This window comes from Tripterygium wilfordii, chromosome 14, assembly GCF_013401445.1.
Source record: "Tripterygium wilfordii isolate XIE 37 chromosome 14, ASM1340144v1, whole genome shotgun sequence".
NCBI classification, from domain to species: Eukaryota; Viridiplantae; Streptophyta; class Magnoliopsida; order Celastrales; family Celastraceae; genus Tripterygium; species Tripterygium wilfordii.
In genome coordinates, this window is record NC_052245.1 from 12111321 (window position 1) to 12134885 (window position 23565).

The 23565-nt window shown below is 39.6% G+C and overlaps 5 protein-coding genes across 8 annotated transcripts; 3 read left to right on the top strand and 2 right to left on the bottom strand.

The window, feature by feature from the left end:
* Positions 1 to 138: 138 nt before the first annotated feature.
* LOC120014910 (AP-5 complex subunit mu-like) lies at positions 139 to 1520 on the top strand. Its single transcript, XM_038867028.1, has 3 exons — positions 139 to 487; positions 693 to 743; positions 1029 to 1520. Exons 1-3 carry the CDS (start codon positions 417 to 419, stop codon positions 1168 to 1170), a joined length of 264 nt encoding a protein of 87 aa, XP_038722956.1. The 5' UTR covers positions 139 to 416; the 3' UTR covers positions 1171 to 1520.
* A 134-nt stretch (positions 1521 to 1654) lies between these two features.
* LOC120014909 (peptide methionine sulfoxide reductase B5-like) lies at positions 1655 to 2486 on the bottom strand. Its single transcript, XM_038867027.1, has 3 exons — positions 2288 to 2486; positions 2039 to 2195; positions 1655 to 1956 (listed from the first exon to the last, which is right to left on the bottom strand). The coding sequence occupies exons 1-3, from the start codon at positions 2380 to 2382 to the stop codon at positions 1795 to 1797; spliced, it is 414 nt and encodes a 137-aa protein (XP_038722955.1). The 5' UTR covers positions 2383 to 2486; the 3' UTR covers positions 1655 to 1794.
* Positions 2487 to 2844: 358 nt separating this feature from the next.
* LOC120015075 (alpha-glucosidase-like) lies at positions 2845 to 6180 on the top strand. Of its 2 annotated transcripts, none has more exons than XM_038867289.1 (4): positions 2845 to 3791; positions 4063 to 4293; positions 4402 to 5048; positions 5131 to 6180. In XM_038867289.1, the coding sequence occupies exons 1-4, from the start codon at positions 2900 to 2902 to the stop codon at positions 6028 to 6030; spliced, it is 2670 nt and encodes an 889-aa protein (XP_038723217.1). In that variant the 5' UTR covers positions 2845 to 2899; the 3' UTR covers positions 6031 to 6180. The 2 variants fall into 2 exon arrangements, with proteins under 2 accessions (XP_038723217.1, XP_038723218.1); XM_038867290.1 differs by having other exon boundaries at positions 2845 to 3608.
* Positions 6181 to 6669: 489 nt separating this feature from the next.
* On the top strand, positions 6670 to 17253 carry LOC120015007 (SAC3 family protein B). Of its 3 annotated transcripts, XM_038867179.1 has the most exons (15): positions 6670 to 6989; positions 8263 to 8358; positions 9616 to 9852; positions 10008 to 10133; positions 10805 to 11146; positions 11238 to 11494; positions 11782 to 11882; positions 11990 to 12205; positions 12618 to 12845; positions 12922 to 13013; positions 13095 to 13188; positions 13852 to 13944; positions 14042 to 14967; positions 15047 to 15161; positions 15358 to 17253. In XM_038867179.1, the coding sequence occupies exons 1-15, from the start codon at positions 6844 to 6846 to the stop codon at positions 17128 to 17130; spliced, it is 4842 nt and encodes a 1613-aa protein (XP_038723107.1). In that variant the 5' UTR covers positions 6670 to 6843; the 3' UTR covers positions 17131 to 17253. The 3 variants fall into 3 exon arrangements, with proteins under 3 accessions (XP_038723107.1, XP_038723108.1, XP_038723109.1); XM_038867180.1 differs by lacking the exons at positions 6670 to 6989; positions 8263 to 8358 and adding an exon at positions 9529 to 9549; XM_038867181.1 differs by lacking the exons at positions 6670 to 6989; positions 8263 to 8358; positions 9616 to 9852; positions 10008 to 10133 and having other exon boundaries at positions 10995 to 11136.
* Positions 17254 to 18989: 1736 nt separating this feature from the next.
* On the bottom strand, positions 18990 to 23088 carry LOC120015516 (probable protein phosphatase 2C 35). Its single transcript, XM_038867973.1, has 4 exons — positions 21423 to 23088; positions 20151 to 20282; positions 19686 to 19913; positions 18990 to 19228 (listed from the first exon to the last, which is right to left on the bottom strand). The coding sequence occupies exons 1-4, from the start codon at positions 22341 to 22343 to the stop codon at positions 19217 to 19219; spliced, it is 1293 nt and encodes a 430-aa protein (XP_038723901.1). The 5' UTR covers positions 22344 to 23088; the 3' UTR covers positions 18990 to 19216.
* Positions 23089 to 23565: the final 477 nt, after the last annotated feature.

Here is a 23565-nt window from a genome sequence, read left to right on the forward strand (position 1 = left end):
TTCCAGGCTTCCAGCGATAACTGTTTTTTCCTTTGGATTCTAATCCAGAATCACTTGTGATTTCTATGAAAGTCTCATATCTTAGTAGAAACACTCAAAAATGAAAGAAAATCCAGAAAAGAAGTCTAAAGCAGGACAAAGAAACAGGGGGAAAAAACGTTGTATTGTCCGACCCGGACTGACACGGATCCGATTTTTTTTTTCCGCCCCTAACAAGTAACAACCCACTCCCAAGCAAGACTTAAACGGTGACGTACCTCAACCACCTCGCCGCTCTCGCCCTCTGCGTGGGCAACAGCGCAGGCACCGTCCATCGATCCAGCCTTCCATCCGTCCATTCATCTTTTTCTCTTAAGTCTTCCCATCATTCTCGACGCAGTGTAGTGATAACAAGCTGCTCGAGAGAAACAAGAGCCATGCCTAGCGGTTGCAGCATCAGAGCTCTGTGGATCCTCGACAACAATCTCGACGCCGTCGTTTTCTCTAGGTATGTCCAAAACATAACTGGTGCATCTCTTCTCTATCTGATGTTTCTAGTGTTTTTCTACGCTGGAATTTGAAAAGGAAACTACATTGGAGCTATTACTTGATGTCTCGAATGGCTTGAGGTTACCGATTAGGGTTTTTTTTTTCCCTTTGTTCAATGGATTTTGAATTTTATACTTTGTTTTGCTTACTCATTTCTGTCGTAGGAGGTTTCCCGTTGTGGAGAAGCGGTGGCGGACAGCTTGCGATAGTGAAAGGTGTGAACATGCTTGCTTTCATGCATGTATGTTCATTCCCTACATTTTATGCTAGGCATGCAGAGATACCCCACAATTTAACGAACATCAAACATGTTGTTAGGTCTCAAAAAGTTTATGTGAAAATCAAAATTGAGTCTCAGTATGCTGTAGATTCTTTGATTGACAATACCTTGATTCGACCATGTCTATTTAGGATATTATACTCGGTTGATATGTCTCAAGGTAATTAAATTTATGTCCGCTTGTAATGATGTATTGCTGATTTGCTGGTGGTTCAAACAGGTCACTTCTGGGGACTACATCTTATGGAATACATTGGGGAAGTGCCCTTCTGCAGCCGCAGCAGTACCATAGGGGTGATGGCAGCTTGGGAACATCCAAAATTGTGATACCAAGAGGAAAAATGCTTCAATTGGCCGGTTGATTTCAGACCAAGATTTGTGCCTGCTGGGTGAGGGTCTTATACTTCAGACATGTTGCTGCTGGCCATAACCAGTCCTAAGTAACTTAGTAAGCACCAAAATTTCTTCTTCCCACACTAAAACTAAGAATAGAGGAGCCCATAATGATTGGCGACATCAACATTTGTTGGTATTTTTGTCTCAAAAGGATGGCTTGTGATTCTGCTGGGTTCCATTTGTGCAAATGTTGTTTACATTGGTATCCAGCTTATGATTAGATGTAGTGGGATGTTCATGTTGTAGGGAAAAACATTTTCAAAACAAGTTGTTGGTAGCTTTGATTTTTCTGTTCCCCTCATATGATACTGGTAGTTAATCCTAAACTCTTAATTGAGAAAAAGCTAGTCCATTTTGCATGATACAACAAACTCTGTACAAGTATTGTAGTTGCTACTGGCTTGGTTAATTGCAGGTTAGACAAAAACAATACACGAATAGAACATAATATCAGAGTCAGATTAAAGCTTAATATAATCTTTTTCTTAATATATAACACTACACTTAGCCCAACCAAGTGATGATAGATCATAGAAGAAGTCCATAACTAAAGCTTAATCATCTTCTTCTTTTTTCTTCTTACATATAGTTCAAGGAGCAGCAGAATTTGCAGGAAGGAACTTAACAGAAACACTATTGACACAGTGACGTTCATCAGTTGGTACCTGAAATCCCTCCCCTTTGAAGACATGACCCAGATGCCCTCCACAGGCTGCACAGGTGATCTCAGTTCGCCTTCCATCTGGGTCCGGCTGTAAATAATACTCAAATCCATTAATCATCCACCAAGCTGATATACACACTGAGAAATCAGAGATGGGTATTATTACTCACAAAGCGATTAATGGCTCCAGGGAAGCCCTCGTAGAAGGCAGGCCATCCACAGCCAGAGTTGAATTTGGTGGTGGACTTGTAGAGTGGTGTACTACAACCAGCACAATTGTACACTCCTTCTTCATAGAACTTGTCGTATTCTCCAGTTCCTCGAGACCTGCGTATCAGAACAATTAATCTCACAGTTTCTGGGGAAATTGAAAGATCTAGCAAAACAGTTTCATCAAAAAGGGAGAGATGGGATTTAACTCTGTTCCTTTCTCTCTCAAGATGCGGAACTGCTCGGGAGACAGAATGACTCGCCATTCCTCCTCTGTTTTCTGGACGGAAACTGGTGCAGCCATTGGCGACTCCGATAGTCCGATGATCCGATCTCTAAACTACGCTTCTCTTTGACTTTAACTCCAGACTAGAGTTGCACAGATATACAGATCCTCGGAAATGAACCTAGACAGGAAATCAGGTCAAAGGGTGGTTTTGGTTTTGGATTTGGATTTGGATTTGGATTTGGATTTGGGAATCAAAGTTCATTTCTTTATTTGGGCCATTGTATCTCCTTCCGCAATCTGCATAATAGTAAAGACTAAAGAGTAGCTTCAGCCCAAAGATCCCCAATTTAGTCCAATCTTTGAATACGAGCCTAAGCCAAAATGAGAATGACCCAGCCCACAAAAAAATATGAAAAAGAGAAATGAAGATCAATCCTTGGACAGTTTATTCATTGATCCACTTGTCTACCAGTTTCTTGCCCAGATAAGATTTGGTCATTTTGGCATTTTGGCATTTTGCTGGTCTTATAGTCTTGCTCTGCTTTACGATTGGAACAGAGTATGGAATGCTCTGCTCATCGCACTGACCATTATGGAAGGACCATCTGGTTTTCAGTTTCTGCTTCTCTTCTTCAGTCTATGTTCCATTATTCCTTCATTACTAGCTACTGATCCTGTTGGGTATGGCTATGAAGTCCTATCAGTCGACGTTCACCTCGACAGCAGCTCCATCACTGCTGATCTCGGCCTCATCAAGAACTCCTCTGTTTACGGTCCTGATATTCAACACCTCAAACTCTCTGTCTTCTATGAAACAAAGGATCGTATAAGAATCCAAATCACTGATGCAGAAAATCAAAGATGGGAAGTTCCGCGGGAGATCATTCCCCGCCAAACCCACTTTTCTTCCCTGGAAAACCGTCCTGCTTTACCTGGAACCCACTCCGTCTCCGACCCAACCTCCGACCTGGTATTCACCCTCCATGGAACTACCCCATTTGGGTTCTCCGTGTCCCGAGGCTCCTCCGGTGACGTACTTTTTGACACGTCCCCGGACTCGTCAGATTCCGGGACTTTATTGGTGTTCAAGGATCAGTACATTCAACTTTCCTCCTCACTACCCAAAGACAGGGCTTCTCTGTACGGAATAGCGGAGCACACGAAGAGCTCCTTTAGGTTGACTCACGATCAGACGTTGACTCTCTGGAATGCGGACATAGGAAGCTCGAATCCCGATGTGAATCTTTATGGGTCTCACCCTTTCTACATGGATGTCAGGTCGCCGGCGGGGACCTCTCATGGTGTGTTATTACTGAATAGTAATGGCATGGATGTAGTGTATGGTGGTGGTGATAGGATAACTTACAAGGTTATTGGGGGTTTGATTGACTTGTATATTTTCGCCGGACCGTCGCCGGAAATGGTGATTGAACAATACACAGAACTCATTGGCCGGCCTGTCCCAATGCCATATTGGTCTTTTGGTAAAAAAAAATTTAAATTTAGTCTTGATTGCTTTTAACTATATTTCGACAACTGTAATGTGTTTGTCTTGCTTAAATTTAAGAGTAAATGTGTGTATATATATATATACACATACACACAAATTATAAGGTTTTTTTTCTAGAATCTCACTTGTGCTGGTGAAAATTTTTTCCTGTTGTTTTGGTTTGTTCTGACACATATTGTGTTATTGGATCCTGAAAGATAAGTTGTTCCTCTTCCTCAATTTTGTTGCCTTTTCTCATTGTGAAGGATTTCATCAATGCCGTTGGGGCTATAAAAATGTTTCTGATATCGAGGGTGTTGTTGATGGCTATGCAAAAGCAAGAATTCCTCTTGAAGTTATGTGGTCAGACATCGACTACATGGATGCATATAAAGATTTTACTCTTGATCCTGTCAATTTTCCGGCAGACTTGATGAAAAAATTTGTCGATGATCTTCACAGAAATGGCCAGAGATATGTCGTTATCCTAGATCCTGGTATGTGTTGCAAGATGCAAATGCCTGTCTGTGTCTCTTTAGCAACCATACTAAACATTTTCTTGTAAGAGTCATGGAAATGTGTTGATGGTGGTGCTCTTCCCACAGGTATCAATGTGAATGAAACTTATGGAACCTATATCAGGGGAATGAAGGCTGATGTATTCATAAAACGTGATGGTACACCTTACTTGGGAGAAGTTTGGCCCGGGCAGGTCTACTACCCTGATTTTCTAAATCCGTCCACTGAAAACTTTTGGCGTGAAGAGATCAAATTGTTTCGCGATATTCTTCCTGTTGACGGTCTTTGGCTTGACATGAATGAGCTATCCAATTTCATAGATCCCAGTCCTACCCCATTTTCTACACTGGATGATCCTCCATACAGGATTAACAATGCAGGAGTGCAGCGACCGATAAATAATAAAACAGTTCCAGCGACAGCATTACATTTCGGCAACATGACAGAGTACAATGTCCACAACTTATATGGATTATTGGAAGTCAAAGCAACTAATGCAGCCTTAGTCAATGTGACTAGCAAAAGACCTTTTATACTCAGTAGATCTACTTTTGTAGGCTCTGGCAAGTACACGGCACATTGGACTGGGGACATTGCCTCAACATGGGACGACTTGGCAAATACAATCCCTTCCATTCTCAATTCTGGAATCTCTGGAATTCCAATGGTTGGTGCTGATATCTGTGGGTTTTCAGGAGATACAAATGAAGAACTTTGTCGACGCTGGATTCAGGTAAGTCATATATGCGTGATTTCTTAAGAATGGGAATTGCTTGAATTAAGAGCGCTTATCTTGGAATTTTGTCCAAATGCAGCTAGGAGCTTTCTACCCATTTGCTAGAGATCACTCAGATATATCTTCTATTCGTCAAGAGCTCTATCTTTGGGATTCAGTAGCTGCAAGTGCCAGAAAAGTACTTGGTCTTCGAGTCCGTTTACTCCCATACTTGTACACATTAATGTATGAGGCTCACACGAAAGGGACTCCTATTGCAAGGCCACTCTTCTTCTCATTCCCTGAAGATGTTCAAACTTACGATATCAGTTCACAGTTTCTAATTGGTAAAGGTGTAATGGTGTCACCTGTATTGAAGTCGGGAGCAGTTTCAGTTGATGCATACTTCCCTGCAGGAAACTGGTTTGACATCTTTAACTACTCAAACTCAGTAAATGTAGATTCAGGGAAGTTTGTCACTCTTGACGCACCAGCTGATCATATAAACGTACACGTTAGGGAAGGTAATATTTTGGCTTTGCAAGGCAAAGCCATGACAACGCAAGCTGCTCGAAGGATGCCTTTCCAACTCTTGGTGTTCATGAACAGCAATGGGAACACTTCTGGAGAAGTTTTCCTGGACGATGGAGAGGAAGTGGAGATGGGACGAGAGGGAGGCAGCTGGACCTTTGTGAAGTTCAATGCAGAAGTCATCGGAAGAAATGTTGTGATTAGATCAGAGGTTGTGAATGGAGGATTTGCACTGAGTCAGAACTGGATCATTGATCAAGTAACCGTCATAGGGTTGGAAAAGCCTCGAAGATTGAAGGGATGTGAGATGAGCATTACCAAAGGAACAAACGTTATTGAGAACTTAACTGCAAAGGCAACCTTTGAAAGGAAATCAAGGCTACTTAGCATGGACATCCCTGGACTATCAATCCCCATAGGGAAGGAGTTCAGGCTGGAAATAAAATTAAGTCGAGGGAATAAATGTTAGCAGCATACCATAATCGTTTGCTGGTATGTTAAAGTCTTTCTATTAGTCTGATACTTTATATTCGCTGTCTAATTTCCTGTATGCCTGTGTATGGCACAACATAACATGAACCAGCAGCAATGAATTGCAAAATTGTCTTCCACATCCAAACACAAGAGAAGCTAATCAACTCTCAAAACAACACAACCACGACACTGCACACATTAATGCTTTTATGGTGGTGGTTTGCATCCTTGCAAGCCAGAGTAAGGTACTGAACAATTTGATGGTTTAGAAGATGAATGAAATACTCTATTATCTTCAATTTGCCTTTCCCATTGCTATATCGCTCGCTCCAAGGTCGGATATGCCTCCATGGACTCAACAACTTATATGTGGAATTCATAAATTCACTTAAATCCAGTGCGTCTAAATAGTTAAGGATACAATCTACTGGAATCTTAACTGGATCAGGGGAGTACAGTCGCTAACAGGGTAAAGCTTCTAATCTAATGGTCGTCGTTAAATGTATTAATCCAAGGGTTTATATCGTACGACCAACTTTCTTTTTTACAAGTTAAACGACGTCGTATGGTTAGTCTTTGTAACATAAGTCTGTGAATTGAAGGGTTTTTTTTTATTATTTCTTTTTTTTTTTTTAAAACTACGGTGTAAGGAAATCAGGAAAGTGGGTCTCTGGCTCTTCTGGATTCAAATTTCAACCCCGACTTGCCTTCCCTTAATTGGAGATAAGTAAGCTATGCTGCTACTGTTTCATAGAATGTTTGTACATTCGGATTCGTGAATAAAAGAAGAAGAAGAAAGTAGAAAGCAATGGCGGGCTTTCAATTTGGGAAGCAATCCGGGCCAGGAGGAGCAGGTTCGACTTTTCCTAACAGTGTTGGTTTTCGCCCTTCCCCACCTCCGTTTCATTCACCTCCTTCTCCCTATGTTGATCCTCCGAGATTTCCCTATCCCAGGTACGTACTTTCTCTTTACAGATCTTTCGTTTCTTTCGTTTTTTGGGTAAGTTTATTTAGTATGATCTTATCTGGGTTTTGCTTAAGCTTCTTTTCAATTAAAATTTTGAAGGTTCTAGTTCTAGGGTTTTGAAAAAGTTCTTGTCTTTGTTACAAGATTGCCGACATTCATAATTTCTTCTTCCTGTTTCAAATTCTCAATTCTTTATTAGTTCTCTTACATGTACTTTCAGTGAGCTTGTTCCATGTGATCGGCGGTATTAAATGTAGGAATTTACATTTAGCAGTGATTGTTAGTACTGTTTTGTTTGGAAGCTTAAATTCGTAACTTGGGGTTTTCTTTTTTGTAGCAAAGTTATAGAAACCAACACCTCTAGATGTTAAAAGTGCGACTGAAAGGATCTTTGGGCAAAAGAGTTTAATCATGCATTGGCTTCTCTTGCTCCATGGTTATTATATAAATAATATAAAGAGGCACTGCGTTTTGCTTTGTCATAAAGATATAAAGAATCTCGTAGTTATGTAGCTTACCTTACATCTGATGAGAAAATAAGTGGAATCAGAAAGAGAAGAGATGGAGATCACTCTCCTGTTTGGTTTGAATGGTTCCTCACGATTCACACATCTATTCAAAAGAGAATTAACAGCCACTTTAGAATTTGAGTTCTACACTCTTGCTACTCTGTCTTTACACCATACATGCCCCTCCCTTTCTACATAACGAATAAGGGGCAAGAGAACCATATTCATTCCCCTGTATATTTTTCTTCCTTATCTTAATCCTCTCCATCAAGCATTAGGGTGAGTGTCCAAATCGATATTTATTGTTATCCTTTTTTGTCTGTTTTATGGTAAGAAAGTTATTTGGTTTGGTTGGATATTGGAGGCTTATCTTAGTTGTTATTTTGTAAATGAATACTATAAATAACAAGCATTGTTTTATATGGATTTCCCTTTTCTTTGTATTATTGCTTGTAGAACTAACTGATTTTTTGGGTCCATAACATGACCAGGGCTTTGAAAAGACGAAGGTAGCAACTCGCTCAATATTTTATACATGTTATGAGACCTTCTTTTCAGAAAAGTCTATCTGCAGTTATACATTTTGAAATATCTTGTTATTTTCTGATAATTTTGAAAAACTAGGCTCTAAGCATAGTCTCTGCGAGCTTTTGTTTGCACTACCTTGATGCTTTCATAAAAATTTACCCTTCAGAGAAACAAAAAAGATAGTTTGAAAAAACTGATGGATCCTTTTGCTTTACTTTTTTAGGAGGCCTGGAGCACCACACGGACTGCAATCGCCACCTTTGGCTTTTGAAAGCACGAGTCATACCGGGGGTGCTCGCCAATATGCAGGAGCCCAAAGGTATAACTGAGGGAAATCTATAATTTTCCTGTTATTATTTCTTCTATTTTTAGTAATTTCCTTCCTCTCTGTAGAGTCAATTACACTGGGAAGCTTGCTGGTCCTTGTTTTTATTATGTATGTCTAGAATTTTCGTGATCTGCTCTATCTACTTGTGTCTTTCTGTGTAGTTTTTAGACTGTATCGTAAAAAACCTAGGACAGCAGGCACTAACACAACAATTTGCACCATCACATGTAAATTCATTCCTAAACCATGCATGTTTTATCCACAAAATCCCCTCTAAAATATCATCCGTGGCTACTAAGAGATTCCTAATAGATGAATGGAGATTGGTCTCTGATCCATTTGTTGAAATTTTATGCGATTTTTTTCTTCTTTTTCTGATTGTTCGACGGGGATGGGGATATTCAAACCCTTACCTTAAGGGCAGAGTTGTGAAATAAATTATTGTTTGTCAGCATAATAGAAAGGTGCAGAAACTAGGGAAAGAATTTGATTAGGTGAGTTCCCCTCATATGTTTCATGCTGATGAAGAAAAGTTCTCCTGAAATACCTTATGAGAGTCAATTTGTTTCATTCTCTAAATTTTCATTGTTCAATCCAGAGTGAAATATGATTCCTCAGGTCCTTCACATGTTTTCCTTCTGCATAGACCATATGCCAGCCCAGACAAAAAGGTTTCGTTGAATGTTATGACTTTGGGATCGTATGTTTTATCTTGTCAAACCTCCTATTTATTTTTAATTTTTTTTTTTTGAGAAAATGTGCGGTCTACCCATGTTTTGCACATATCATGTATATAAAGCCCAAAGTCTCAATTTCAATACATCAGCCCCGGCATCATAAAAATTCTAGACCCCATTCTTTAGGATGGAACTGCATTTATTCGCTACATTTCCAAGTATCATATGCGTGTTTAGGTTTCATCGATAAAATGTTATTTTTGATAGACTTGTTGGAGGATCTGCAATTGTGCAATGACTTTGTTGCTGTATAGCTTCCATCTCCTTCCTGTAAATTCAGGAATGTGGGCACTGGTATGCTGGATGACACCTGCTACTTTTTTCTTTTGGCCTTTCTCATTATGTAGCTATGTATTTTTGGTGCTGTACAATTTAAGAAATGCAACCATAAGCTACTCCCGAACTAGAGTGCCTTCACCTGTAGAGGTACGAAGGAAAGGTGTAGGTGAGTGCAAATTGTTATGTCCTATTTTATCATAAATGCTGCAATTATAACTCATGATTTTTCCAGGCCCACTGAGTCTGCTTCCAGATGGGGTGCCATGCCGAAATCTTTTGTTGATGATTATGATGCTCAAACTCAAGCAGTTCCTTCTGCAAAAACATCATTTGTTGCTTCGAGAAATTTAGGAACTGGTGTTACAGCTAAGGTTGCCCGATTTACTGATCTCAAAAGAACCAGATCACCTCCTTTACATTATAGTGACGAAGAGATTCCAAAATATTCCAGTACAAGTGCTCTTCAAAGGTAAGCTTCCACCCCAACCTCTACTTTTTAGCATTTCTTAAGCTTGAAATCACTAATTTTCTGTCTCTTCAGAAGAGCCGTAGTTTTTTGCTTATTGCATTATATCAGTTTTCTTTAAGCTTCAAATGTCTTGCTTGCATTTCTTGATCTGGCAGCCATTTGGATTCGACTGTTGATAGCAGCGGCTACTTTGTTCCACCTGGAAGAAGATCACCTGGTTTGGAATTTGGGAACAATCCTTCTACCAATAGCTTTCGTCCTTCTTTTGGTGAAGATCGGAGGTAAGTTCTAAATTCAAAATTCTTTATGCGCACATGTGCAGTCGATATTAGGGAGTAAAGTTTTGAGGGGTGACTTTGAAACGGTATTCTTTTCCCACATTACTGTTAGTGATTGCCATAGAGGTTGCCCTTTATCTTTCCCAGCACAAGATGTCCAGCCCAAGCTGCCAAGCAGCTCTACGAACTCAATAGTTCACCAAGACCATATTTTGGTCCCACGTAATATTACTAATTCATGAACTTTTGCCTATAAAGTTGCTCACATGCAAGCTCTAAAACAAACCAATTTCCCTCCTGCGTTGAATCGAACTGAGTTCCAGGAAAATTCTCACTGCTCTAAATTACTCTAAATGGTGTTCTGCTATGATATTTGCTTTTCCTGCATCCTTATTGCCTTTTTATCTTTTGCTAGTGAAAAATGTATGAACCACATTCCTAACAAATTTCTTAAACTCTTTCTTGTTTCAACAGAACATTTTCATCACAAGATTTTTTTTTTAAGATTATCAGGGATTATTACCTGAAGTTCTGAGAAGTGTAGTATATGTTGAGTGCCCTCACGCATGAGCGTCATCTTGCGCTTTCTCATTGTTGGATGTTATGAGTTATGACAAATCGTCTTCTTTGGTTTGTTTACTTTCAAGTGATACATCTTTTGCTTCTCTGTTTAGGCCTTATAAATCGCCACCTAGCTTGGGTACAAGGCCAAATGCTTTCTCGAATATTGCTGATCCTCGAATCCCCCAGAGGTCCTTGCCATCTGCAAGTGCTATGATTGCTGAAGCTGCTGCAACAAGGCCCACCAGCTCCCCAATTCCCAAAAGGGAGAGGTCACCTGCTGATGAAGTTATTTGGGGAAATCATTTGTCACCTGCAAATGATATGATTGCTGAAGTTGCAACAAGAAGGTCCACCAGCTCCCCAATTCCCAAAAGGGCGAGGTCGCCTCCCATAAATTCAACCGATGAATTCTCTCTTGGAAATCCCCATATGGCTGAAGATGGTACTGAACGGTAAAATTTTGGTTCATTTAATTTTCTAGTAAAAGAAATTTATATAATTAGTTATATATTTATGTTTATCTTTTCTATTCGCACTTTGCAGAGAAATGCAAGCTAAGGCAAGGCGATTAGCACGCTTCAAGATCGAACTAAGTGAACCTACTCAAGACAGTTCTGATATTGCAGGCATGAAGGTTTCTTCAAATAAACTGGAACATTCTTCAGGGGGAAGGCAAAAACTTGTTGGAGAGCATTCTATCGAGTCAGCATGTGATGTCCCCAACCGCAATACCTCATCTGATTATGACAGCTTGGAGACATCGAGTGTCATCATTGGTTTGTGTCCCGATATGTGTCCTGGTATGTCTTTCCACTTCTCTATCCGTAGGCAAGCTTGTTTGTAGAACAGGGTTTTTACTTCTTTAAAGTAATGAATTCACTCACTCTTATTTGTGGACATAATATTCCTAACTCCTTGGTGAGAAGAAACCATGTTTGTGGGTATATAATTATACATTATATCCAATATTAGTTAAGTACTGAATTTTATTTGTCTCGACTGTCCCATTTCTCAGCAAAAGTCTGTCCTACTTTATGTAAAATAATTAGTGCCTGAAACTCAATTTAGAACTTTCTTCGTGCTTCAGACTCAGAGAGGGCAGAACGAGAAAGAAAAGGTGATCTCGACCAATATGAACGCTTGGATGGGGATAGAAATCAAACAAGTATGTTGCTTGCCGTCAAAAAGGTATGTTGTGTCATCATCATCATGTAAACTTTGACCCTAATTATTTGGGTTTGGGCACATCTGTCCGTAATGGGAAAGGGCTAATGCTTATTATTTGTTTTTCCCAGTATACTAGGACAGCCGAGAGGGAAGCAAACTTAATACGTCCCATGCCAATTCTGCAGAAGACGATTGACTATCTGCTCAGTTTACTAGATCAACCTTATGATGACAGGTTTCTTGCCATATATAACTTCTTATGGGATAGGATGAGAGCAATCCGAATGGACTTAAGGATGCAACATATTTTCAATCAAGAGGCTATAACCATGCTGGAGCAAATGGTTTGTCTTTATTACATTATCATTTGTGTTACATGATAGATGAATGCTTTTGCACTTGTACTCAATGATTCAATCGTAAATAAAATCCAAACGAGAACTTCTTCGTTAAACTGGAATGTGCTTTGGTTGGATGGTAGACTACTACAAGTAGCTGAAGTCCTTGTTTAATATTGCATTAGTTGCACCTTTCCGATCTCTTTTTACCATTCTGCAGTTCTCTCATTATCGTAGGCTTTGTTGCTGATCGCTTCTAGTTTAATTGCTTATTGTTTTTGTCTCCCATCCGCTTGCTTGGTTTTTCTTGTCGGATGACATACAATTGTTAGAAAATAATTACATAGGATAATATTGCTGTATATGTTACATATTAATTCTGAAGATTAAAAGGTTTTGGTGATTGCTTCATTGCCAGATAAGGCTTCATATAATTGCTATGCATGAATTGTGTGAATATACAAAAGGAGAAGGCTTTTCCGAGGGATTCGATGCGCACCTGAATATTGAACAGATGAACAAGACTTCAGTTGAACTCTTCCAAATGTATGATGATCATAGGAAAAAGGGAATTAATGTGCCAACAGAGAAGGAGTTTCGAGGTTATTATGCACTTCTCAAACTGGACAAGCACCCTGGTTATAGAGTAAGTAATTTAGGTGGCAACTCATTCTAAAAGTTTAATGTAAGTGCAGCCTGTGAAAATAATCAATGTTTGCTAGGTTGAACCAGCAGAGCTCTCACTTGATCTTGCAAAAATGACACCAGAGATAAGGCAAACCTCTGAAGTGAGATTTGCTCGGGATGTAGCGAGGTTATTATTACTTCACCATTACTTGATTTATCCTTAAATTATTGAAAACTTATCTGATGATTGAGGTGATTATTCTTACAGAGCTTGCAGAACAGGTAATTTTATCGCGTTCTTTCGCCTTGCAAGGGAAGCTAGTTACCTTCAAGCGTGCTTAATGCATGCTCATTTCTCAAAGGTAGAGTAACTGCTGCTTGTAGTTTTTACTTGCTCTCTTGAAGTATTGCATTATCAGTTCAAAGTTTTTTGAGCCTCAAAGGATAAGCTTCCTATCTTTGTGGTGTTTTCATTTGATGTCATGGGCTCCCGGAAAATTTCTAGGGTGATAGAAGGCATTATAGTACTCCCATAAAATTGCTAGGGACCTGTTGTAATGGGAGGCATTATATTTCTGCAATCTGATTCTTTTCCTATTGTCTCGAAATTTGAACTATTGTAAGTAAATAAATAGCTGTCAAATATATGTTGATTACGATGTTTACATGCTTATATGTGGTATCTTTTTATTTCATTTTTGAAGGCTTTCTTCTGGTTCCTTTTATCTGTTATTTAGTTTTTCTATTTCCAAAGATATGCTCTAATGTCAAAGGCAGAGTGTTTTTGATGGAGATAGCTCTTTGAGCATTCAAAAATTTCTGAAAGCACATCTTGGTGCAGTAGTCATTGCATTTACTGCTATAGTGCAATACTCACAACACCATTTTGAAATGAGTGGGATCATAATTATTTTTGACCATGACATTTATATTTCTTGTTATCTAGTGTTATAGTTGTGAGTTATAAATGTTTATACATTTGATGCACTCAACTGACACACTCTTGTCCATGCCATTTTCATCAGCTACGTACACAGGCTCTTGCTTCTTTATACTGTGGTCTACAGTATAACCAAGGTCTTCCTGTACCTCTTGTCGCTAAGTGGCTTGGAATGGAGGTATGGCTTCCTTTTGTCGATATGGATTATATTTTATTTATCGTTTACACTTAATTTCCAACTTGTTTTATGTTTGTGGTTTGGTGATTGAAATTAGGAAGAAGACATAGAAAGCCTTTTGGACTATCATGGTTTTGTGATTAAAGAATTTGAAGAGCCATATTTGGTCAAGGAAGGCCCATTTCTACATGGTGACAAAGACTTTCCTATTAAATGTTCAGTCCTTGTTAATCTCAAAAGATCGAAAACAATAGTTGGGGATGTTTCTCCTATAGTTGAGGATGATTTACCTTCCACTCAGATGACTTCTTCGTCTTCCCCAGTTTTCGGAAAGAACCATCTTGGTGAGATTTATAAGCATGACAAAAAATCTTTGCCGTCCGTTTTTGTGGAAAATAAGAGTCCCACACATGCAATCGATGAAGATATGCCCAGTGCTGAAGCTATTGTCTCTCCAAAATTTGGCTCACAATTGAAGACAATCAATAAAGCATTAATGGTTGAAGGAGACCATATGGCGGCTAGTGCCCAAGCCTCACCACTGCACTCCCCATCAGTCTACCATTCACTTGAGTCCCAACCAGCTAAAGTTGTGGACAAAGCAACCCACGGTGCTCCTTTTACAATATCTACTGAGAATAATATCTTTTCAAGTGTGGATGGCATGCCATTGCAAAATGTGTCAAGATCAATTATACAAGAGAGATCCCCTAGTGGTAAATATGATTATGCTATGGCAAATTCATTGGCAGTCATACCAATGCAGAATGTGCCAAAAACTGCTGAGCAAGAAAGTTCTATCAGCAATCATGATTTTGCTGGGGGGAATTCAGAACCTGAAAATCTGTTTTTCAATAAATTAGAAGATAGAGCTTCTGATGTATATCAAGAAAACAGTTGTATTAGTCACAAATTAGAAGGTGAAGTACCTTTGGACTCTGAAGTAGAAAGTGGTAATGGTGAAGTTACAGTCGAATGTCATAATGAGGAAGTTGCCCAGGCAAAATACAAGTTGATCTTACGGTTTGTGGCTTTTCCAATTTGTTTGCCTTACGTTGTTGTCTGTCATATGATTTTTTAACTTTCACTTCTCTGCTAACAGGTTATGGAGACGATGGGCTTTGAGGAGGAGGATATTACGTGAGCAGAGGAAGTCAGCAGCAAATGCTGCTCTTGGTTCATTATCACTGGGACCACTGCTTTGGCACAACAAAGATGTAAGAGTCCCTTATTCAAGTTAAATTTTTATACCTTCACCTTGTGATAAATTTGCCTGTTATTCAATAAAATAATCAAAGATTCATCTACTGATATTTTTGTCAAGGATTCCTCTTAGAAACTATTTTTAGTGGCTAAGCAGACTTCTTGAAAACAAACTATCAAATTTGACTACCTTTCGTTGCTCCTATACAGCAAGCAAGCAAAGTTGGCAAGGTTGACATTGATAATGTGATGAGGGAGAGACATGAAAACCGTTCACAGTCATGGTCGAAGCTGAATGTTTCAGATCTGGTTGCAGATAAATTGAGCAGAAGGAATCCTGAAGCTAAATGTTTGTGCTGGAAAATTATTTTATGTTCTCAGGAAGACAAATTGGGACAAAAGAACCAGGTTGCACATTTGGCTCCTCACTCATGGTTGTTCTCAAAGCTAATGCCTTGTGGAGAAGTTGGTGGAAACAATGAACTGGCATTTTCGTCTCGTGGCCTGTCAATTTGGAAAAAGTGGATCCCTAGCCAATCTGGTACAGATCTCACCTGCTGCTTGTCAGTCATTAAAGATGCTGCGCTTGGTAATCTGAACGAGACTGTAAGTGGTGCAAGTGCTGTTATGTTTCTTGTATCTGAAAGCATACCATGGAGATCGCAAAAGATCCAACTTCATAATATTCTAATGTCGATACCTTTTGGGTCTTCCATACCCCTTCTAATCTTATGTGGCTCATACAGTGACGAGGTTTCGGATCTTTCCACCATTATTGTTAACGAGCTGGGGCTCCATGACATTGACAAATCAAAAATAAGTAACTTTTTGGTGAATTTCCTTGTTAGTAACCAGAAAATGCAATCCTCAGATGAGTTTTTCAGTGATGAACGATTGAGAGAAGGGCTACTGTGGTTGGCAAGTGAATCACCTCTGCAACCAGTTCTACGTTGTGTGAAAATGCGTGAGCTGGTTCTGACCCACCTAAATTCTTCACTGGAGGTTCTTGACAGGATGGGTGTTAGTGAAGTAGGTCCAAACCACTGTATCTCTGCATTCAATGAAGCATTAGATCAGTCGCTGCAGGAAATAGATATTGCTGCAAAATCTAACCCTACTGGATGGCCTTGTCCGGATATCGCTCTACTGCCAGATAACAGTGACGAGCATATAATGGTGAGCTGGTACTTGCCAGAGGTAAGATGGAACTCGCAGGCAAAAATTGAACCGCTTTTATATGCAGTGAGGAACTGTAAACTTCCTACATTTCCTGACAAAATATCCTGCTTGAGCAAAGGGTCAAATGTGCGCCAGGAGATTGACAACCAGAAATCACTCCTTGAAGATTGCTTGATCAGCTATTTGAGTCAATCAAGTGAGATGATGGGATTTCCTCTAGCCTCAAAAGAGGCACATGTGATGCTGCAAAAAAGCGTTCTGCTGGAACTACACAATTCAAGCTACTATATTGTTCCTATGTGGGTTATGATCTTTCGCCGGATTTTTAATTGGCGACTAATTAGTTTATCCAATGGCCTCTTCTCCTCTGCTTATGTTTTGGAGCATTGTTTTGTCACTCCAACTGCAGAAAATATCTACAAGTCCAGGCTTGAAACTAGTTTAAGTCGACCATCACTGGATGAGATGATTGAAGTTGGCTGCAGCTTTTCACTCATGTTAGAGAAGGGGGGTGGTCAGTCACATCCAGAAGTTACTCATTCTTGGTCAGCGGTGGTATCTAATGGGGAACTTCAACAAGTCATTACTACCAGCGACACGAGAGAAGCTGAGAGAAACGAAGAGACTGGCGCCTTGGCTTCAATGGATAATTTTGCTCCTCTAGTTTCTGAATTTGACAATTCTAGTACTAAAAGTGTGGTGGAAAGCCAAGTATCGAAGGCAGCTGATAAACTAAGCAGGTTGTTGGAGTACTGTAAAATTAGACAGAACAGTAACAGTGACATGTTGTCAATTTATTTCTAGTTGTGTATAGTATCTATGAACGAGAGAGATCCCCTAAATATGCAGAGGGGGGGATTTTGTATGAGCAGTTATTGTAACACTTCATTGCTTTTTCTAAGTGGTAAAATGCATTTCATTCTTGTACCCTTTTTAGGCAAACTTGGTCTCACACCTCGAGGTAGAGATGGCATGGACTGAGCCAGTAAAGTCATAGTCCATTAGGCTCTCAGATCTTGGATTGGGCGGATGATTTGACTCTAGCAGGTCAGCATGGCACAGCCCATTAGAGTAGGCAAGCGAGCCGGCCAGGATAAAATACATGACTAGCTGGTCCGGCAGGCCACGATTTGCCATCACTACCTCAAAAGGCTGAACAACTAACAAGGGAGTCGAAGAATGATGACCTATCGTCGTTGGGCAGCACAAAACTTGTAGTATGCAGAAATACTCGGTTGGTATTCCGCTTGGTTAGGTGCTCCAGTTGATTGTGCACCCTGAGGTTCAAATGAAGCTATTAGCAATTTCTTGATGGGCACCTACACATGGGCTTTGGCCTGCGCGTGGGAGCTTGGTAGTGGATTTCAGTCTATAGCAGGTCTTAGCGAAGGACTTACTCCATTAACAAGTGAAAAACTTTCGTACAAACGAATTTATTGGTCCAAGATTTACGTTCACTTAGTTATCGAAAGGGTATATTGAGTTGGCTGGTTACTCGGTTAGTAGTCGGTTATAAAAACAAAATAGTTGCAGCTGGGGAACCAAACAGGACACACACAAGCCTCCAGCTCTTTTAACAGTTTAACATACTTCTCTTGACATATATTATTGGACAGGTTGCCACCAAGGCAAGACCATGTGGGTCACTCTGTACAGCTGAAGTCTTGTGATGAGGTAACAAGACCAAGAAACTTGATGGAAGTCACATCTAAATAATTGTAACCAAATAATCACTTACTATGGGTCTCCAGCAACCCCAAGTCATTGAATGAACTGCAACACCACCTTCACATCCTTTAAACATGATTAAAAAGGAGCTATCCCCCCCACCCCACCTCCACCCAAAAGGATATATTTTCTCATTTGATCATCACAGATGCATGCCTATGACAAGAACTATGAAAAATACAAGCAAAATAGTTGAACACATATATCCTTTCAAAACCATTGGAAAGAGTATTGGATAGATGGAATACAAATGGTTGGGTTTTGATGCTAACCATTGTCAAATGTGTCCTCTTAAAGCCAGTTCAGTGAAGCACCACATCATAACTAGCAGAACTCAAAAAATCTTGGGAGCATTGATTTCTATAGCAACTTTATTTTTCATCTCCTTCCTCATGCTTGAATTAACAGTTGCAAGGCTCTGACTAAAAGGACAGCACCCCATTAGTGTCGTATCAATATCATCAGTGATAACTTTGCCCGATAAAGGGCATCTCCAAGGGAGATTGTATATGGGGTTGTAAAACCCCTAACTACCAAAATACAACTTCAATCCTTGAAAAACTCTCTCCAACGTAGGTGGTATATCATGTTGTATAATACAACCTGTCATAGTTGAGTGCTAGATTTAGCACCCAAATGAAGAGAGAGGAGAGATGTAAATCTTGGAGGAAAAGAAAAAGTGACAGTTGGAGAGTCGAACGGCTGGTAAATATAGATCTGGTACCCAGGGATTCAAGCATGGATTATGGAAGTTGTTGATCTACTTCTCTTCAACTTCGTGCAATCCGCTGTGGAGACGAAGGATAGGGACGAAGTGCAGACAAAGGGCTTGGGTTATGGGCTCTCTTAATGTATAGGCTTGGGTACATGAGTAATGACTCTTTTAGTATGTATAATGAGCATTACAAAGCATTACCAGGACTATTGGGCTCGAGTTTAATGACAATAATCATATGAATTCGACTTAAATTGAATGGGTTTGGACTAAAATTAGTTTTACCACTCCATTTACAACCCTTCCCTTGGAACACAACAATTTTACAATCGTAGTTTTTCACCTTTTGGGGTGCTAAACACAAGGATAGCACCTCATTTTTACATCCCTCCCTTGGAGATGCTCTAAAGGTGCACAAACAAGCTCCCTGAAAGTATGACCGCAACGCTAGCCAACACCCTGCAAGACATGCAATATGAGTATTAAAACATAGGTTTCAAATCCCATGCCCTTATAAAAATCCCAGCGTAGGTCTACAAGATATATTAAGATAAAACAACTATCCTCTCACTCTTTTTACCAGACATTAAGAACTTGAGGGAGAAAAAATCGAAACATGTAAATGGAGACAGCTCTAAGAAGGCCATTAGTGTAGGTATAGGCCCCAGCGGTTACCAAGGTTTTATCTTGGGAATTTAAGCAGGGAGGTCTCAAGTGCAAATCCCATTGGAATCGAGGAGTGAGTTTTCTCAGATAAGAAAGGAGTCATTCTTTTCCCTAGTCTGAGAGGCCAGGTAATGAACCAAAAAAGCGAAGACCCACTTTGTATAATCACAGGAGAAATGAAGAGAGAACTGCTTAGCTAATGAGAGAACAGGTGCAAATACTGAAAAAAGCCAGAGCTGGAGAGACCAACCATTTCTAAGGGATTCTGGCCTGTTGAAGATGGAACGACGATAGCTGGGCCTCGATTGGACGAAGCACTATGTTGAAAAGGCTGTTGTAGGTCAGAAAACTCGCTTCTTACTGAACGGTACATTTCAGACCCAGAGGCGGTGGACATATCAGAAGCTCCAGTTCCTGTCCTCCAATTCCCTTGCATCAAACTGACCCCACTGGTTCCACTCGTACTACCGGTACCTGACTAAAACAATCAATATAAGTTAGTAATACATTAATTAATAATGTGACATAGTTTTTCATGCATGCATACAAGCATACATGGTTCTCAACTGCTTCCTTATGCATATTATACACAGTTTGCTTATAAAATTAACAAATCATTAGCAGTAAAAGATGATACAGAATGAGGACCCAAATTCAGCAGACAGAGTAAGAAAATTGAGCAAAACCAGTAATACAAAGATTAGATCATGCATACGTTAGATAAGTCTTTAATCTGTACAATGATGATTGTAATATCATCTGTCCGATTTTCATTCTCCAGCCATAGTTTGTATGATTCTCCAGCAATGGCTGCACATGCATCCCGGGGATCTGTATACCTTGCAGCCTATATGTACAAAAACATCAGGCAGTGAGTAACAGCAGGGGCTAGGTATTTGAATATAAGAAATCAATAACCTCACAATTAGACCCAGGTCATCGTGAAATTAGAGTCATGGAAAATTGAGCCAGCACCAAGAAAAGCTCTGCTCATTTAAAAGGAGAAAGTTATGGTTCAAATACCATGCAGGAAAATGACTAATTTACGATGCTTCAATAGTATTAGCAACCATTCCACTTTGTAGCAAGGATCTCATAAGCTATAACCATATGGTTCTAGTGACCATGTCAACTAATCCCATTGATAACCGTCATGAATGTCATTAAGTATTTTACTGTCTCCAGAAATTTGTAGAAAATAATGCTGTCAAAGAACACTAAAAATATTCTAATCACCTGGAGCGTCCATTTTCTCCTAGCTGGCATGCCAAAAAACAAAGTGATACGATGGAAAATGAAATGGAGACATCGTGATTCATGAATAGTGATTACAAAACTGCGGGAAGAATGTCTTGCTACAAACATTTAAGATCTTACAACAGAAAGTCAGACAACAGTTTGAAGTTTAAACAACTGCTGCTCAAGAGCAAGCAACTTATGCCATGTTCGGTTCTAACTTCTAAGCATAATGGCTTATTTTACATCATATAGGGACAAGTTGAAATACTTTCGGCAGTTTATGTCCAGTAATTACTAGACGCCATTGAAAATTAAACATTTCAAAGTTTTCTTAAACCAATCACTCAATCACAAATTTAGCAGCTACAAGCAAATTAATTTGCAAAGCTGACTCATTGATGGCATCACATCCTTATATAAAGAAAACCAATGGCAAGACATGTACATTCAGCACTAAAGGTTTTGTTTTTAGAATGGATGATGCACTACAGCTAACCCAGAACGAAGAAGAAAAATAAAAAAGAATTTAAGTGTGAAACAGAGGTTAAACAAATAAGTACAACAACCGAATCCAATAATGCAGAGCCAATCAAGCAAATTTTGGAGTCCACATCACAAGCAATCGCAAGCCTGACCATATAAATAAAATGAGAAAACCTAAAAAGTCAACTGATCCATACAACAACAGAATGAAAAGAAATACATGAAATCCTGTAAATCTATCCTAGAAATCAGTTATAGGTCATACCATATCAACAACAGCTTGGCTTGAAAGGAATTCGAAAACTCCATCGCTTGCAACAATGAAGAATAGATGATTGGGGGTAAGCTTAACAGTTGACACCTCTGGAACAGCAATGACACCAATCTTCTCAGCTGTACTGTCTCCTATACTCCTAGTGAAAGCAGTCCCCGGATACATTCCATTTTGAACCCACAGCCTTGGAGGATCACCACCCTGACTTTCTTCATCGCCCCATGCCTGAATAGCAGGATCTTTAAGCCCTTCCACTTGATCAACACTCAAGACCCTGGCACCACAACGCTTAACTCTCTCGTACTCATCTTTTCTAAATGGTGTCTGGTCAGAAGACAAGTCCTGAGCTACAATTCTATTCCCATTCTTAATGGCAATCACTGCCCGGGAATCACCCACATTCGCAACATGAATTGTATCCCCAATAACAAGAACTGTGATGGCCGTGGTGCCACTCATACTATCATCAATATCACTCTTGTGCAACTCATTATTTGTTGTCAAAAAAGCAGAATCGTATGCTTTAGCAGGATCATCCACCAACTTGGCATCCTTAGACAATAAATCTGCCAGCCTATCCTTAACGAAATTTGAACATTGTGTACCAGATTGGCCATGCCCATCAAATACACCAAAGAAATGGACATTTGGGTTACCTCGAATTTGCGTTCTAATACAGAAACTGTCTTGGTTCTCCTTATCAGGGTAGTCCGGGTAGTAACCCCGCTGCGTTAAGACGGAGTATTCCAAGCTGAAGTTGTGTGAGGGAATAGGAAGGGTCTCCAATGATCTCTGTGTCAGTACGTGCTTGCTGGGGACACTGCTGTACGGACCCACTTCAGGATGGTCCCGTGAATCGCCATCTGATGATGATGGGTAGCGGCTGCAACACTTGCAATGGACGCAACCCATTTGTTTAACAGCAATTAGAGGATGAAGAAGACCCAAACTCAAATTACAGCCCAAGTATCCGTAGAAAAACCCCTAAAAGAAACGCAGAGTAAATTGCACCAGGTTACTGCAAGAACGCAATTTTTGGGGGAAATGGTGAAATGGGTATTCTCTGAGATAAAGATTTTTGCTCGCAAAAGGCTGAATTCGGGAAGAAACCATGTTTGAGAAGACAAACTGAAGAAAAATGGACAAACGCAAGAGGGCAAATCACCCAAAAACACTGCGATAAACGTTCAGTTCACTTCTTATATGATAATTACCATGCGAGAATCAGAATGGCCGTCCAGCGAAAAAGAGTTCGCCCAAAAGAAAGAAACGAACAAACCCAAAAGGCGAAGGCCAAGAAGAAGCAAAAGCTACCGAGTTTCGAGCACTCAACAAGATTCTCTCTTTTCTCTTCACGCATTCAAGATAACGTGTTGTGGGGTTTCTCGAAGCGAAAAAAAGGCAGAAAATTGTAGTAATTTGGGTGCACAACAAGATCAAGGGCTCAAGAAGAGAACAGGAACAAAGCAACAAGGAATCAGAAAAACGTAAACCCTAATAAGCGAATAAGGACAATGAGGAGTTCGATGATGACGCTAATCGAGAGGGAGACGAGAGAGATTCCATGAGTGCATGGGTGGGTTTGTATCTGCACAGAAAAAAAACCCATCTTCCCATAAAAGCAAACCATCACACACAGACCCAGAGAGGAAAGAGACAGAGTAAAGTAAGAAAAGAAAACAAACCTTAATTTTTTTTAACATTTTTTTTATTATTTATAATAATATATTTTCTATAATTATATATTATCTCACAAATATTAATAAATAACCCTTTTTGTCTTTTTCTTTCCAAATTAAGATCCTCTATTTTTTAATTTGTCTCTCTTCTAATTGTCAATTGTAAAACATGTGGACACTGATTCTAGAGAGAAAACCAGAGAGGAATTACACAATACAGAGGAGATTGGTCATGAAGAAAGTAAGTAATAATAAATAGAACAAATGCTGGTTTTCTTATTTACTCCACCATGATTTAAGGCTCTGACTCAAGACTTTCTCCCCTTAAAATACTCCTCTGATTGACTTATAATACTATAGATTGTCAATTTCATCTACCCCTAGTGGACTCAAAAGAATGCTAGTCTATTAATGTGAAAGTAGTGTTGCACATTCATGACTAAATAATATATCAT

Coding starts and splice junctions, on each gene's coding strand:
- LOC120014910 (XM_038867028.1), top strand. CDS start 417: ATGCCTAGCGGTTGCAGCATCAGAGCTCTGTGGATCCTCGACAACAAT. Junction 488..692: donor GACGCCGTCGTTTTCTCTAG/GTATGTCCAAAA, acceptor TTTCTGTCGTAG/GAGGTTTCCCGTTGTGGAGA. Junction 744..1,028: donor ACAGCTTGCGATAGTGAAAG/GTGTGAACATGC, acceptor TGGTTCAAACAG/GTCACTTCTGGGGACTACAT.
- LOC120014909 (XM_038867027.1), bottom strand. CDS start 2,382: ATGGCTGCACCAGTTTCCGTCCAGAAAACAGAGGAGGAATGGCGAGTC. Junction 2,196..2,287: donor TTGAGAGAGAAAGGAACAGA/GTTAAATCCCAT, acceptor TCTGATACGCAG/GTCTCGAGGAACTGGAGAAT. Junction 1,957..2,038: donor CTGGAGCCATTAATCGCTTT/GTGAGTAATAAT, acceptor TATTATTTACAG/CCGGACCCAGATGGAAGGCG.
- LOC120015075 (XM_038867289.1), top strand. CDS start 2,900: ATGGAAGGACCATCTGGTTTTCAGTTTCTGCTTCTCTTCTTCAGTCTA. Junction 3,792..4,062: donor AATGCCATATTGGTCTTTTG/GTAAAAAAAAAT, acceptor CTCATTGTGAAG/GATTTCATCAATGCCGTTGG. Junction 4,294..4,401: donor TGTCGTTATCCTAGATCCTG/GTATGTGTTGCA, acceptor CTCTTCCCACAG/GTATCAATGTGAATGAAACT.
- LOC120015007 (XM_038867179.1), top strand. CDS start 6,844: ATGGCGGGCTTTCAATTTGGGAAGCAATCCGGGCCAGGAGGAGCAGGT. Junction 11,147..11,237: donor GCTGAAGATGGTACTGAACG/GTAAAATTTTGG, acceptor CGCACTTTGCAG/AGAAATGCAAGCTAAGGCAA. Junction 13,189..13,851: donor TGCATGCTCATTTCTCAAAG/GTAGAGTAACTG, acceptor CATTTTCATCAG/CTACGTACACAGGCTCTTGC.
- LOC120015516 (XM_038867973.1), bottom strand. CDS start 22,343: ATGGGTTGCGTCCATTGCAAGTGTTGCAGCCGCTACCCATCATCATCA. Junction 20,283..21,422: donor GCCAAGCTGTTGTTGATATG/GTATGACCTATA, acceptor TTGTACATATAG/GCTGCAAGGTATACAGATCC. Junction 19,914..20,150: donor AGATTAAAGACTTATCTAAC/GTATGCATGATC, acceptor TGATTGTTTTAG/TCAGGTACCGGTAGTACGAG.